Raw genomic sequence first — 17,680 nt, 5'->3', positions numbered from 1 at the left:
CGTGACTTTTAGGCCAGCAATCCTTATTCCCTGGTCTGAACGTGATAAGGGTATATATTGGGATGTTGTAGGTCGAAATTTGGGCTTGGGTATTTGCTTGTTTTGTCCCTTGAAGATTAGAAGAAAATATAATATACACCTTCATATTTTTGGGAGATTTTCTTCAAGAACAAGTTTGTCAGGTTTTGGACTTTTATGAGATGTTATTTGGGCCTTCCAATACTTGAATCCAAAGCCACATGAATTGATTCAATTATTTTGCATTTTATTTAATTTATTTTCTTTTTATTTGAAATAAAATTCAAACAAATGTCAAATAAAATAATTAAAATGTTGGAGTTGTTTTAAAGGTCCTATTTAGGTCATGGGCTTGAAACTTGGCATGAGGTTTATTTGAATCATATGAGAGGCCATGCAGTCCATTGGAGGCATCACAACCTGACTTTTCTTTGAGAAAGAGAAAAACCCTAGTTGGAAGGTTGTTGCTTAGGAGAGTGTATACTCAGTCGAGTATTGAGACTTTGATATTAAAATGAGCTTGAGTATGAAAATGTAATGGGCAAATTTTGGGGTATGACATTAACAATTGTAGAGTATACAGTTTTTGTTATTTGATTCCTTTTGTGTTGAACAATCAAATTTTAGTATTGGTAGTATATTGTTTGAGGTGAGAATCAAACCCTTTAACTTTTCACTAGCCAATACAAGGAGAAATGTTATGTCATATGGTTTTTGTTCCTGAATAAAATATGCTGCTATGTAATTTAAGTTTTTGTTGTGTTATTCAAATTTATCGTACCTGTTACAAATCCTATACATATGATGGATAACTTTTGGATTATTTAGAAGTAAAACATCTTGGAACTAATGTATTGTAGAAATTAAGAAGTTTCAAATGTCATGGAAGGAATTGAGGAATGGCATAGACATTAGCTAGCCAGTAGCTGCATGTAAACAGGGACATGCCATATTAAAATCATTATTTTTATGATTCTCCTTTACATTTCTATTACCTTAGCTTGAGAAATTAATGAAAACTATTTTTCACATAAGGTAGGTGCCATTATCAAAACATCAGACACAAATAGTTTAATCTCCATCCTCCTCATCTCCATCACTGCCAGATTTGAAGACAAGTGTCTGCCAAGACATAATCGAGCTTGTTCTGAGTTTCATCAAGAAGATCGTATCTAAACATTCTCCTCAAAAGTGCTTCACCCTCAAAGATCCGACGAGGATTCTTCTCGTCCAGTGTCAACAGATTCCTTGTATTGTTACGGATGCGGCTCAGAGCGTACTGAACCCTCCAGAGCTCCCTTTTGCAACGAAGACCGTACTCTCCGACGAGTTTCAGCTCAGCGTCCAAACGCTCCTTCTCGTATGGACGACGCGGCTTCTTGAAGGTTTTCCCATAATTCCGGTAAAACGAAACATGCACTATAGCTGCTTGTTTCGCCGCCAGTTCTCTCTGGTAGGTATAGTTCTAAAAACATGAATGGTTGAACCAAAATTCTGAAAAAAGGGAGAAGAGCAAAGAGAAAAGCAATAGCATAAGAGCATAAGATAAATAAACAACATTAAAAGATGTAATAAAGACTTTGAATGTGATATTAGATTAATATTATTGCCACATCATCGCCCAGTCAGCAAATATGGTAAAAGGGTTTGGTAAATCCAGGTTTTGGGTTTTATAAGGGGCATTTAATAAAATAAAAAAAACTCCAGGGGGCGTAAACCAAAACTCGCTATATTGGCAGCGGGTGAAGAATATTAAACCCTAAAATATATATGCATTAATAATATATACAAAATATTAATTGAATACTAATGTTTTTTTTTCTTATACACTGACTATCTTTTTTTCATTGAAAGGCCATTTATCTCCAATTTTTTATCTCATGAAACCATTGCACTATTTATTAGATATTTGAGATCGGATTTGAATTTTTTCATAAATAAAAATTAAGTTATATATTGTATCAAATGGAAATGATTGAATAAAAATTGATTTGAATCCGGGACTTTTCATTTGTTCAAATTTAAATGGTGAATTATTAAAACACCACTAATTATTTTAAGGATGAAAATAACAGTTTAACTAAACATTTATGTTTTTAAACCTCTAAAATCTGAAACCCTTGGTCAATTCAATTTTTTAATTCATTTTTAAACTAGTTTTCTTATCAAAATTTCATAATCTCATAAAACCTTTAAAAAAAAATTAAAACCACAAGTTCTTAATCAAACGCGCCCTTTCACCGTTCATTGGTAAAACTAAAACTTTTTATTTTATTTTTGTTAATCTTCGTTAATCATTAAAAAATCATGTAAAGTATGAGGAATACTACTCTCAATTGGTCTATAAATGGATCACATTTAAGAAATACAGTTGTATAGGTATGATTAAGAAATGTGTAAAATATTGTAAGTTTTTACGAGTCCATCTTAAACTCATATATCATTACTAAGAGGTATCTTAACAAGGTTCTATACTTCCTAAATACAATTGAAACTCTTTTACACATCAAATTTCATACGACTGAAATAAATTCTTCGAGTGTTCATACAAATTTAATATGGAAAGTTGTGTATAACTTTTCATATCATTCAAAGAGTTTTATTCAACCCGTATGAGTACTTAAGTATATAAACTTGAGTTGTGATCGAGAGAAAGAGAATAACAAATTAATCATCATGGAAATCATTTCAAGAATAAGCTTACTCAAATCATTTCAAAGTGTATTGTAACTTAGTCATCAAATTTTTATGACATCAAGTTGTAAAAAAAAGTATGGTTATTTCTTTGTGTTATTTTTGCCAGAAGGTTTGCAAGGGAAGTCTTCGTATGGGACTTGTAAAATGTTCAACCAATAATGAAAAATCTTTTAAGGAATAGAAAGACTAGATACACCTTTGATTTGCAAGGGAAGTCTTCGTATGGGACTTGTAAAATGTTCAACCAATAATGAAAAATCTTTTAAGGAATAGAAAGACTAGATACACCTTTGATTATGAGGGGAACTAGTATAAAGGTGTTGTATTCTTTAATTTTTATGAATTATACTTTCAAGTCATCTTAATAACATATCACTTTCATAAATTCCGAAAAAATAACAAGTTAGAATTGTTGCACAAAAACGAGAAAATTGAGTAATCGTAATTCACCTCAATTTCTCTTAAATTGCATCTCATAGATACATTGGAGAATCTTCAAAAATCCAAAGAATAGGAAAATCGTAATTGGCAAGATTTTATTCCCCATCCATTATGTGTCATTCACATTGTAGAGGTTCATTCGCACAAAGTTACCATTCTCTTTATTTTCTAGTTTGCGATGACTATTTGGAAGGAGATAACCTCATATTTTGGTATTATAATTCTACCCAAGTTATTTGAGGGTCTTTTAAATATGACTATGCTAAGCTGTCATCTTAAACTTCAAGACACAACTATAACAACATAGACTCACACACTCCATCACATTAAGGTTTCCTAAAATGAGACGAGTATAAATAACTCTACCCTAAATATTCATATAATGGTGGAACCCAGTACGGCTCATACTAAAATTCTTTACTCTAACCAAGCGTTTGAGCTCGAGTATCAAACGAGTCTCTGCAAAAAACGATATTCGAAAAATATCGAATTTGATTTTTGGCAGAAACAATGTTTGACCAGTGCACGTGCATCCGTAGCACGTGTCTTTTATACTTTCGTATTAATAAACTCTGATTCATTACCCATTTAATTAACTACATCATTGTTAATCATAAGATTAAAAACATATATATTTCAATTATTTTTATATTTTTATCAACTTGAATGAATAATTATTTTTTAAAATTTATTCACAGAAACTCAAAGACATAGAAAAAAAATAAAACTTGTAATAACCTTAAGCATACCTTTTTTTAATCTTTCCTGCTGTTGTTTCTTTTTGTTGTTATTATTATTATTATTATTATTATTATTATAAATAATCCACTATTACAAATTATAATAAATATAAATGATCAAAGAGATTTAAAGGAATTGAGGATCCTTGTTTGGGCAAATTCAAAAACTTGAGCTTCATATTTTTTGGTGATAGATCCATCATTTGCAGACAATATAAGACGATAGTTTATTCCTTTAACAACTTGTTCATCACCACTTATAACTTCCACCAGAGTCAATTTTTGACCAAATGTTTTCTGTTCTCTAACTGCAAATTGTGCTATCTCCACCAAATGTGGATTCTTGATATCTCTAATTGGGTTCCACCCACCAGAAATTTGAGAAAATACTATCATAGGTAGAAAAAGAAAAACAAAGATAATTAAGATGTGAAATTTCATCTCTAACCAATTTTTTTTCTTCTTAACTACAAGTGTGTTTCTATGATGTGAGGTATAAAATAATTGTGCTTGTGGATATTTATAGCGACGGGTTATGTATTTCTTACGATCCCATTAAATATATCATTAGAATTGAAAAAATATTTTACTATTAAATTTATTAAATGAGAATAAGTTTGTCTTTTTATAATAATTTTTTTTTAGGTTAAGATATAAGAAAGTAGAATTATATATTACATATTAAATTTATTTCAAAATGTAGGAGAGAGAAAAAAAATTTTACCCATAATCTTCACCATTTATTTTAAAATTCAATAGTTCAGATTCATTGTCACATTCTCATATAAATATGTCATTCTCATATGATACGTCATCTATATATATATATATATATATATATATATATATATATATATATATATATATATATATATATATATATATATATATATATATATATATATATATATATATATATATATATATATATATATATATATATATATATATATATATATATATATATTAATTAGTGAAATTATTACATCAATAATATATAGCTAATCTTTTTATATATTTTCTTAAAAAATATTGTATCTTAATTTAAAAATAATTAAAAATAAAAATATTAATAATATAAATAATTAAAAAATACCGTGTTTGGATTCATACGTTTTTATAAAAAATAGTTCAATTTGGACATTATTTATAAAATAATTGAATTAATAGTAAATTTATTCCTGTATTAAAATTCTAATTTTTTTTTGACATCCACTCAAATCTATTTTAAAGAAAACCAATTAAGCCAAAAACGATTCAAAAAGTATAATATATTTATATGAGAATGTGAGAATGAATCTGAACCATTGGATTTTAAAACAAATGATAGAGATTATGGGTGAATATTTTTTTTCTCTCTCCTACATTTTGAAATAAATGATGTAAGAGAGAAAAAAAAGATTCACCCATAATCTCCACCATTTATTTTAAAATCCAATGGTTCAGATTCATTCTCACATTCTCATAAAAATATGGCATTCTCATGTGATATGCCTTCATATATATATATATATATATATATATATATATATATATATATATATATATATATATATATATATATATATATATATATATATATATATATATATATAAAGTTATAAATTGAAAATGTTATATAAAAGGAAATTTGAGATAAAGTATAATTTGAATTTTGAATACCATATAAGATATAAATAGTGAACATGAAGTTACCAAATAAATTAATATAAAAATTAAAACATAAAACATAAATAGAAATAAAATTGGTGTAAATTAAAAAGATTTGAAGGAAATTATATAAAAGGAAAATAAAAAATTGAAATTTTTATAAATTTATTTTTGTATATAAATTTTAATTAACTTTTTTTTTTAAGATCTACACAAATTTATTTAAAAAAACCAATTAAACCAAAAATGATTCGAAAAGTATTCTTATATAGAAAATTTATAAATTTAGAATATTATATAAAAGAAAAAAAATTGAAATTTGATTTAAAGTATAATTTGAATTCTGAATACCATATAAATGGTGAACATGAAGTTACCAAATAAATGAATAAAAAAAATTAAAACGTAAAACCTAAATAGAAATGAAATTGGTGTAAATTAAAAAGATTTAGTTATATAAAAGATATTGTAATGGTTATAAATGATATTGGGATTCTGGCCTCCGTTAGTGGGGATCTGGGGATTTCCCGTTTGGGGCTCCAAAGACGCGGAAATTTCCCCTGCAGAGATGGGGAACAAAATCTTAAGACACTTTGGGGACGAGGGTAGTGTAAATATTGTCTGCCCTGTGGAGTCTCCGCCCTACCTAAAATAGCATAATGTCCTTAATTAATATATAATTTTAAAATATAAATGTAAGTTTATTTGTCATTTCATATAATTAATACACAAATTTAAAATATATATGTATTGTTAGTAAAAGAGTGAGATCTAAATGATTATTTCAATTTTTTTTAGTTTGAAATTTTGGTGGTCATGACACTCAATATTATAGACTTAATATTATTAAAATAATATATTTATCATAAAGGAATAATTTTAAAATTTCTTGTGTTTAGTTTTTGAAGTTTTTTCCTGTTATTTTAGTTTAAAATAAAAATTAAAAAATCATGATTATAAATTATAAATCTTGGGGATCTGTCGGGACCCGCGGGGATCTGTGGGGACGGGGATGGACGATAAAATTCACTAGTAATGGAGATCCGAAGCGAAAATGGGGAATAGATTCGAGGGTGGAGATTGTGATGAGAATGTATCCCCGTCCCTGCTCATTGACATCCCTAATTAGGACAGAAACATTGATTCACTTCGTTGTAAAAAGAGTCGCCATTTGCGGATCAAAGAGGAATATATATATATATATATATATATATATATATATATATATATATATATATATATATATATATATATATATATATATATATATATATATATATATATATATATATATATATATATATATATATATATATATATATAGGGAGCGTATCTAGTGAGAACTTATATTTATATGAGAAACGAGAACTATTAATAACGATTGTTTGATTTAATTAACGGCTATGATTTAAAAATTCCATATAAAGAACACTTTACTTGATTTTTTTTTTAGAATGGTTAATATTTTAAAGAAAATCATTTAAAGATATTCTTACCAAAAATATTTTTATTTGATTAAATTGTTATAAAAATATTGTGAAATATAGTTATTATAATCAAAATATATTTTGCATTTTTATTTTAAATTAAATTCTCTAAGCTATATATACATTTTCAAGACTAAAAAAACACTAAAAAAGAATGTAAACTTTAAAATAATAAGAAGTATACATTTTTTTAATAATTTTATTTGTATTTAAATTTTATTCAATTAAAATTATATCATCTAATGTTTTTAAAAAATATTAGTTCTTACAAAATTAATATAATTTATAAAAAAAATTAACGTTTAATTCTTAAATTTAACATATTTAAAACAATATAACAAGTCATTCTTTTTAAAACAAAACATGCTACCAAATATTTTAAAAAAAATTTAATCATTGCAATGGAGATTAATAAGTAAAAATTTAACAATAATTATATAGAACAATGGAAATTAAATTGACCCCTTTAGAACAATTTATTTACCTAAATAAAAAATATAATTCTATAAACTATGAGATACAATTTTAGATAAGTTTTGTTTAAATTTAATTACAATCGCTATATATAATTTAAAAAATTACACTTTTAAATCATATACTTTAATTAAATTGTGATTAAAATATTTGGTAGCATGTTTTGTTTTAAAAAGAAAGACTTGTTATATTGTTTTAAAAATGTTAAATGTAAGAATTAAATGTTAAATTTTTTTTATAAATTATATTAATTTTGTAAGAACTAATATTTTTTTTAAAACATTAGATGATATAATTTTAATTGAATATAATTTAAATACAAATAAAATTATTAAAAAATTTATACTTCTTAATATTTTAAATTTTACATTTTTTAGTCTTGAAAAATATATATAGCTTAGAGAATTTTAATTTAAAATAAAAATACTAAATACATTTTGATTATAATAAATATATTTCATAATATTTTTATAACAATTTAATTAAATAAAAATATTTTTGGTAAGAATATTTTTAAATGATTTTCTTTAAAATATTAACCATTCTAGAAAAAAAATCAAGGGTATTGATAGTTCGCGTTTCTCACATAAATATTAGTTCTCACTGGATACGCTCCCTATATATATATATATATATATATATATATATATATATATATATATATATATATATATATATATATATATATATATATATATATATATATATATATATATATATATATATATATATATATATATATATATATATATATATATATATATATATATATATATATATATTACATGTTTTTTCTTCTTAGAGATTTTTATATATTATTTACATTATTTGTGAAATTATTACATATATTAATTATTACAAAATATTTTAATAAAGACTTATATAGTAATAATATTTTGAATTCATTAATGACAATATTATTAATTGATAAAGACTATATTTAGAATTATATAAGATAAAATTAGTGATAAGTTATTTTTTAATTTATTTAAATTTATAATTTATAATTTTTAAACTAAAAAACTATTATTATTTTTCAAAATAGTTTAAATGTATGGGACAATGTAAATATCAATATATCATAACTGAATTTTAAATACACCATATTATAAGATCACACACTATATAATAAATAAATGAAACAAATTGAAATGCCTAAATGTGATCACCTCTTTCATTTCTTCCTTCTCCTCTCTTCCTATGTAAGTTGGGAAGGTTGGATCAACTTTCTATGTATTTCAAATACAAGAGTGCATGTCAAAAGGTAAGGGTATGGAATTGGTCACACACTTTTGTAATATAGTTCTATGTAAGTTGGGAAGGTTGGATCAACTTTCTATGTATTTCAAATACAAGAGTGCATGTCAAAAGGTAAGGGTATGGAATTGGTCACAATATCAGTTATGGCCAACCTAATCTATTTTGTTGGGAGTGATTATTAGTTTTCTTATCTACTCTCAAGCTAACAACTAAACTGATAACGGCTATGTAACTTCACCGATAACGACTATTTTCGATCTCCGGTCACCTCTTTCCTTCTTCCTTCTCCTCTCTTCCTCTCTAATGGATGCTTCTTTCCTTTTCCCTGAAGCCAACCTGACAATCTCCAATCAACCAAAGCCAGTTCTTGAGAAAAAAATACAACCCCAAAATCGTTTGCTAGTGTTGTTTCCAACAATGTTTGCGACATTCCTCTGAGTTAATTCCCTCCAGTTTGCATTAAAGGAGATAGACTTGCCATAACAATTCTAGAAGAAGAATATAAGTTAGGAGTTGAAGCTTGTAAACACCATATTCATGGCAGAGTGGTCTGGTCCAAAGGCTCTTCGCTGCTTACGGTGGTAAATCTGAAAGAGAAACTCTTGACACTTTTGCCCTCTATTGGCAAGTGGGGTGTCACTTCACTTGGAAAGGGTTTTTTTGAGTTTGCGTTCTCTTCGCTTGAAGATGTGCAGTGTGTTCGATCGGTGAGTGCGTGGACTCTTCCTCAAGGTGTTCTCAAACTCTTCCCCTGGACTAAGAATTTCACTCCAGCTACCCTGAAGCAAACCTCGACACAAGTATGGATCAAGATTCATGGTCTTTCCCAAGAATATTGGAGACCAAAAATTCTTTTTGCTATTGCTAGTAGTATCGGCACTCCGATAGGCATTGACTCTGTGACAAACAAATCGGCGTTTGAAAGACCTTTTGGTCATTTCGTGCGTGTGTTGGTGGATCTGGATATGACCAGGGATCTAAGCTATAAGATCTTGGTAGAAAGGATAGGTTTCGCTTTCTTTGTAGATATTGAGTACGAGAAGCTTCCAGAGTTTTGCTCACATTGCTCCTGCATTGGACACTCAATTGGGAACTACAAAAGAAAAGAGGCTGGTAAAGAAATGAGAAAAGGAGCAGATAATTGTATCCAGAAAGACAGATTGAAAGCTACTCTGAATGAGACAAAGACTGAGAAAAATGACAACAACCAAGCCACTAATGCTGTGAAAAATAACTCTGATCTGAATGTTAACTTGGTTGGAGAGTCATCTTCCCCTCCTCAAGTTGAGGATCAAAGGGAGGAGAATTCTAAGGAAGGAGATCTGAATAAAAATGCCATCATTCAGGTTAATTCTGAGGATGGATATAAATCAGATAGTGAATATGTAGATGCAACACAACTTGTTGAATTTGTACTAGAAACTCAGATTGATCCATCCCTCAAGGCCCAAGTCACAAATTTTCTGAATGAAGCATGGGACAACATGGTAGAAAATGAAAGAAAGGATGATGATGGGGTGGACATGTTCCCTGACAAAGACTTTCAGCTAGTTTTCAACAAAAAAAGAAAGAATAAGAAGTCTGCCTCTTCAAGCACAATCAAAACTAGACCTAGGTCTAGTTAAACTAACTTGACCTTATGAACTGCCTCTTTTGGAATATTAGAGGGGTGGCGAATAGGGCTTCAATACTGGCACTTAAAAAACTGATTCTCAACAACTCTTCTGAGTTAGTGTTTATCTCTGAACCTTGGATGAAGTGGGAGGATTTTCCTCAACACTGGTTTGACAGGTTTGACCTTAAATTGTTTGCAGTTAATAGTAGGGACAATCTTCTCCCGAATCTTTGGTGTTTTTGCAAATCTAATTACAATCCTGATATTATATTAATTGATGATCAACACATTTCTTTCACTTTGAAAATGTATGACACTAATTCTGTTTTTGGATTTTCTATTGTTTATGCTTCTACTAACTATAGACATAGGAGGAATCTTTGGCTGGCTTTAGGTAATAGGTCCCCTAACATTCCCTGGACTTACTTGGGAGATTTTAATGCTATTCTTAATGCTTCTGAATATAGAGGTAGTCATGTTTCTGCTAAAGTCCCTATGCAAGACTTTCACAACTGGACTGACAGCAATAACCTTATTCATATCCCTACCTTAGGTAATGCCTTCACTTGGTGCAATGGCAGAAAAGGGAGACATAGGACTAAAAAAATGTTAGATAGAGCCATATGTAATATGGCTTTGATTGACTCTTGTTACTCTATAGTTAGTAATACTCTCACTAAAGCCAATTCTGATCACTACCCGATTCTCATTACTATTAAGAGAGATAATTTGATTTTCAAAAGTCAATTCAAATTTCATAAAATGTGGACTTTGAACTCTGACTGTGATAGGTTAGTTAGGGAAACTTGGAATGAGAAGTTCTATGGCTGCCCTATGTACATCCTTGACCAGAATCTCAAGCTCCTTAAGAGTAGACTGAAGTCTTGGAACAAATATACTTTTGGTAATGTGCATATTATAACCACACAGGCTGAGAGTAACATCAAGAATATCCAATTAGAGATTGAGGATCATGGTTATTCTGACATTTTGCTTGAGAAAGAAATTAAGGCTCAACATGACCTTAATCTGGCTTTAAACATTGAGGAGGAATTATGGAAGGAGAAATCCAAGCTTAATTGGCATCTTCATGGTGATAGAAACACTAAGTTTTATCACACCTATGCTACAATCAAAAGAAAAAACAACCTTATCTCTTGCTTGAATATCAATGGTAAGCTTGAATATGACCAAAAGATGCTGGAAGATCATATTGAGAATCATTTCTTTAAGCTTTTCAATTCCAAAATGGTGTGGCAGGACTCTAATCTTATTCAAAGAGTTGTTCCTAACCTGGTGAATGAGGAAACCAATGACATGCTAACTAGAATTCCTAGCTCTGATGAGATCTACAATGCAGTTACCAACCTTAACATTAACTCTGCTCCTGGGCCTGATGGGTTTGGAGCCTTTTTCTTTGTTCACTATTGGAAAGTCATTAAAATTGATGTTATAAATGCGATCTCTCAGTTCTTTTTGCAGGGCTGAATAATGTCTAACTTTAATGCTAGTAATGTTATTTTGATTCCTAAAAGTCAGGAGGCTAATAACATTGATCAGTTTAGACCAATTACTATGGCAAACTTTAAATTCAAGCTCATATCTAAGATTCTGGCAGACAGGTTTGCATCCATCCTTCCTTCCCTTATTTCTCCTGAGCAGAAGGGTTTTATTTCTGGTAGAAACATCAAAGAGGGCATTTGCCTCACTTCTGAAGTAATAAACATCATAGGGAATAAGAGCTACAGTGGTAATGTAGCCCTTAAAATTGACATAGCAAAATCTTTTGACACATTAAATTGGGACTTTCTCATAGAAACTTTATCTTGCTTTGGTTTCAATAGTAAGTTTTGCCATTGGATTAAGGTGATTCTTGCCTCTGCTTCTCTGTTCATTGGGCTAAAGGTAAGGCTGTAGGTTACTTCAATTGTACTAATGGGATGAGACAAGGAAATCCTCTCTCACCCCTACTTTTCTGCATTGCTGAAGATGTACTCAGCAGAGGTCTATCAGACCTTGTGAAAAATAATCAATTGAACCTTATTCAAGCTAATAGGCATTGTCAAGTTCCCTCTCATACTTTGTTTGCAGATGGCATTATGGTCTTCTGCAGAGGTGATGTTAAATCCCTCAAGGCTATTTCTGATCTTCTTGAGGAGTATGCTCATATTTCTGGTCAATTTTGTAACAAGTCCAAATCCCTCATTTATGCTGGTGGCCTAACTCATGACAGACATACCACTCTTGCTGATATTGTTAGGTTCAAGAAAGCATCCCATCCTTTTGTTTATCTGGGGAGCCCATCTTCATAGGGAAACCTAAAGCAATTCACTTTCTCTCTATTGCATGTAAAATTAAAATGAAGCTAGCAACTTGGAAGGCTAAGCTGTTATCTATGGCTGGCAGGGTGCTTTTGGTAAAGACAGTCATTCAGAGTATGATGGTTCACAGTATCACAATTTATGATTGGCAAATGAGCATCATCAAAAGCATTAAATCTTGGATTAGGAATTTTATATGGAGTGGAAATGTGGAGAAAAGGAAATTGGTAACTGTAGCTTGGAAGAAATGTTGCAAAAAAACTACTGAAGGTGGGTTGGGGATCATATCTTTGAAACAATACAACAATGCCACAAACCTGTTCTCTTGCTGGCAGTTCCTTAACAAAAGTAGTGATTGAGATAAGGTGTTGGCTGCTAGAGTGTTAAGGCAGGGAAGGATGATAAATTACTCCATAAAGCCTTCTTTGTGGAAAGGTTTCAAGGATCACTACAACATGATTAGGGACAACACTATTTGGATTTTAGGGAATGGAAAAAAAGTGAATTTCTGGCTAGATGATTGGACAGGTGAACCTCTTTCTTTTTAATTCAAGGTTCCTGAACAATTCCATGTAAACCTGGTTTCTAAGGTTTCTGATTATTGGAAGAATAATCAGTGGTCCTCCCTGCTAATTTGCTTCTGGCAAGGCCAAACATTATGACATCTATCTCTAACTACTCAATCTCTGATGTGGATAAGGAAGACTTGTTGGCTTGGAAAGATATTGAGAATGGATCCTTAACTATTAAGCATGCCTACAGACTTTTGATGCATTCAGCAACTAATAAGGTGTTCAATTTCCCTTGGGACTCGGATGCTGCTCCAGCCCACTCTATGTTATGCTGGAGACTTCTTCACAACAAAATTCCAACTGATGATAACTTGAAGCATAGAGGTTTTTCTTTTCCCTCTAAATGTTCCCTTTGCTGTGTCAAAATTGAGTCTTCCTTGCATTTGTTTTTCGAGTGCCAGTTTTCCAGAAACATATGGAGCTAGCTCAGTGCTTTCATTTCTAGCCCGACCCCCATTAATTCGATTAAGGATTGCTACCTTATCATGGAGAAGCACTGGCATCCTCAGGCTAGGGCAGTGGTTAAGTCCCTTATGTTACATGCTTTGTACCTGATTTGGCAAGCCAGAAACCTGCTTCGGTTTGAGCACAAGCAAACTCATTGGAAATCATGTGTTAGCAGCATTATGGCAAGAGCAAAATTGGTTGGTAACTTAACCAAGAAGAAAGAAAGCAGATGACTCTATGCTCAGTTTCACTTTTCTTAAGAGTCTTGGCATTAACATCAACCCCCGTGAGACGTTATCTATGATTGATGTTCTTTGGTGTCATCCGTACTTCGATTGGATTAAGTGTAACGCAGACGGCATGGATAAAGGTCCTTTGGCTGCTTGCGGTGGTATCTTTCGAGACTGGCAAGCAAATCACATTTTGAGCTTCAATGCTTATATTGGGGAAGGTTCTCCGGTGGTGGCGGAATTTTTGGCTACTGTAATTGCTATTGAGAAAGCAAAGCAAATGAATTGAAAAAAAGTTTGGATTGAAACGGATTGTAAATTGGTTGTTCTAGCTTTCACTAATTGTAACTTAGTGTCGTGGAAAGTTAAATCTCGTTGGCTTATGTGTTGGGCCTACACGCTTAGTATTGATTTTAGAATCACTCACATTTACCGCGAAGCCAATTTTTGTGCGGATTTCTTGGCAAATATAGATTTTAATAGCAAAAGGATTAGTTGGTTTAATTATGTGCATAAGGATATCACAAAAGATTACTTGCTCGACAAGAATGATACCCCTAGGCTAAGGCTTAGTGCTTAAGAGGTTTTGGTGTGGTCCCCCTCTTGTGTTTTTGTAATCCTCTTTTGTTTTATTATATTTATCCTTTTGTTTAAAAAAAAAATCTATTTTGTTGGGATAGAATTGTGAAGTTAGTATGAGGTACTAACCACTTGATTCTATTAAAAAGATTTAATTATTTTTTTAATAAAATATTTTTTATGTTGGTGTACTTTTGCTAAATTTTTATATATTAGTTTAAAAGTATTTTAAATCTCAAAAAATTGCAAAATAAAGACTTAATTGGTATAAAAATTTCTGCACAATTTAAATTTAGGTGGGTATAATTTTTAAAATGTCTTTATATACCGTAACTTGGAAAAAGAATAACATATACCATGAAATTTTATAATTTTATACACCGTAAAGTTGGAAAATAGAATAATATTTTTTTTTATTTAAACAAAATTATAGTCTTCTATAAACTAAAACAAAATCACAAACTATATTATGAAAAACATATTCAAAAATCATTAAATAAATATTTATGACTCTTACTTAAATATATTTATATAGTTTTAAAAACATTAAATAAATAAATAAATATTAAGAGATACAAATTAAAAATTTTGAGTAATATTTATGATAATTAATTTGATGAGTGAGAAAATCTAATAAAATATATCTATATAGATATCCATAGTCACTTAGGGTCTGTTTGGTCAACGGAGGGGAGGGGAGGGAATTAATCGAGGAGAGGGGAATGGAGGGGAAAGGAGTCTAACTAAATATATGTTTGGTTCAAAGAAGGGCAGGGGAGGGGAGGGGACATATTTTTAACAACAAGTATGTTTGGTTCATAAGGGAGGGGAGGGATTTTAAAATCAATTTACTTTTTATCCTTATAAATATTATTATTTGTACTTAGTAAAAATAATTCTAAATAGCAATAGTATTGAGTAAATTTCACCAAATAAAAATTTGTTCATTCATAAACTATAATATAACTGTAAACAACAGCACACATTAGTTGAAGTATATATCTTCAATGCAAATCAAATCATTATCTGATTTTATGATTCATCTAACCCAATAAAACAATTTCTTTAATTAAAAATAAATAAAATAATGTTAAAATATTTAAAAAAAATTGAACAAATAATATTAGAGTTAAAAAATTTATTTATAACATAAATATATTATATTTTCATATATTTTATATATTGTTATTATTATTATTATTATTATTATTATTATCATCATCATTTATAATAAAAAACCTTATTACTATCATATATTATATAATAACATACTTATACTTCAACAAAATAAAAAGGAAAAAAACTCACATGAGAGCAACAAATAACTGCACAATAGAAACAAAATAAACGTGAAATAATATAGAGGAAAAATCTAATCTTAAATAATTTAATAAGAACAATTTTGAAATTAAAAAAATAATTGAGGTTAAAATAGTGAAAATAATAATTACTTAATCTTCCCTCCTCTCTAAATCCCTCAAATTTGGAGGGGAGCAAAAAGTGAGTCTAGGATGTGACTAGAAGGGTGGAAGGGAATTGGGGGAGACTGTGGAGTATTAAAGCACAGCCTAGAGTCAAACATCTTCTGTGGAGAATATGTAGGGATTGTTTACCAACACGATTACGGCTTAGCCAACATCATGTACAATGCCCATTAGTTTGTCAGTTGTGTGAGAATGTGGTGGAAGATGATTGGCACATTTTCTTTGGGTGTGAAGCCACCGCTAATTGTTGGAGGTTGTCAGGTTTGTTCGATATCATTATATCCCGTCTTCACTCTTTCCAGGATGTTAAATCTATTATTCTGGATATTTGTACCAATGAGGATAGTCGAACTGCAGGGCGTTTTGCTGTTATGTTAGATGTGATCTGGAATAATAGAAATAATGCTATTTGGAATAATGAAAGTGAAGAGGCTTCTAAGCTGGGTCAGCAAGCGTTTTACAGGTGGCAAGATTGGTTTTCAGCGCAAAATGGGGAACAAAGTGGGGAAAGCGCTCAACCCCAACTGATTTGGGTTCCGCCAGATACAGGTTGGTTAAAATGTAATGTTGACGCGGATTTCAATCATAACCGTGGTACTACTAATAGGGGATGGTGTGTAAAGAAATAATCGTGGTCGATTTATCTTAGCAGGTACTGCTTGGGATTCTAATCTTCTCCCCGTTGTCGAGGCAGAGGCTGTGGCCCTGCAGGAGGCAATCCATGGTGCTATAGAAAACCAGCTGGATAAAGTCATATTTGAAAGTGATTCCCTAAGGGTGGTTCAGGCGATTCACTCCAACCATAGTGGTAATTCTGAATTTAGTGTGATTATCTTATCTATTCAGAGATTGTTACAATGTTATTCAAACTTTGAGGTTAAGTTTATAAAACGCCAAACGAATATGGTTGCCCACTCGTTAGCGAAGGCGGCCAATTCTTGGTCTAGGCGTAGCAATTTTAATGTACCTCCTCCTTGTATCGAACATATTCTGATTAATGAAATGTGTTAATTTTGTTTTGGTCAAAAAAAAAATGAGTCTAGGATGGATTTTCCTCCCCTCCCCTCCCCTTTCTTATAAAAAATAACCAAACACATATTTTTAAATAAATGACTATATGAATATTCACATCAAAATTACACAAAAGTGAGGCGGTTCTCTCCTCCCACAAAATAAAACAAAATAAAGTCAAACAAAATTCCATTCTAATTAGAATCCCCAAATTTAGGTTTGAAACCCTAAATTTTAACGTTCGTTCACTCTCCATCGTTGAATCTCGTTTTACAATCAACTGTTTCAGCCTCGATCGTTCAATCTCCATTGTTTAATCTCGTTTTACAATCAACTGTTTCAGCCTCGATCGTTCAATCTCGTTTTACAATCAACCATTTCAGTCTCGACCATTAAATATCGTTTTACAATCAACCGTTTCAGCCTCGATCGTTCGCCGACAATCGTTCTTCAAACTTGTGTGGCAATTCGATCACCGTTCATGGCTCTCAATAGTTCAAAATCAATCATAGTTCAAAATTTGCAAATAGCTTGCTAATGCTGGACTTGTTCAAGTTGAATTGTTATTATCCACCCTCTAACTGTTAAATAATATTTTGCATTATCAACGCACACACATGCTGATTATATGAATCTCCTTTGTAGATGGAAATT

At 30.2% G+C, this 17,680-nt stretch overlaps 2 protein-coding genes across 2 annotated transcripts; both read left to right on the top strand.

Annotated features, from left to right (window-relative positions):
* The first annotated feature begins 10,406 nt into the window (after positions 1-10,406).
* Positions 10,407-11,870, top strand: LOC131619539 (uncharacterized). The gene has a single exon (XM_058890628.1). The coding sequence runs from the start codon at positions 10,407-10,409 to the stop codon at positions 11,868-11,870; it is 1,464 nt and encodes a 487-aa protein (XP_058746611.1).
* A 2,212-nt stretch (positions 11,871-14,082) lies between these two features.
* LOC131619538 (uncharacterized) lies at positions 14,083-17,026 on the top strand. The gene is made up of 3 exons (XM_058890627.1): positions 14,083-14,205; positions 16,318-16,564; positions 16,668-17,026. Exons 1-3 carry the CDS (start codon positions 14,083-14,085, stop codon positions 17,024-17,026), a joined length of 729 nt encoding a protein of 242 aa, XP_058746610.1.
* Positions 17,027-17,680: the final 654 nt, after the last annotated feature.

The sequence above is a fragment of the Vicia villosa genome, linkage group LG7 (assembly GCF_029867415.1).
Source record: "Vicia villosa cultivar HV-30 ecotype Madison, WI linkage group LG7, Vvil1.0, whole genome shotgun sequence".
NCBI lineage: Eukaryota > Viridiplantae > Streptophyta > Magnoliopsida > Fabales > Fabaceae > Vicia > Vicia villosa.
Note: the sequence above shows the minus strand (reverse complement) of the source record. Positions and strands in the feature narration are given on the sequence as shown.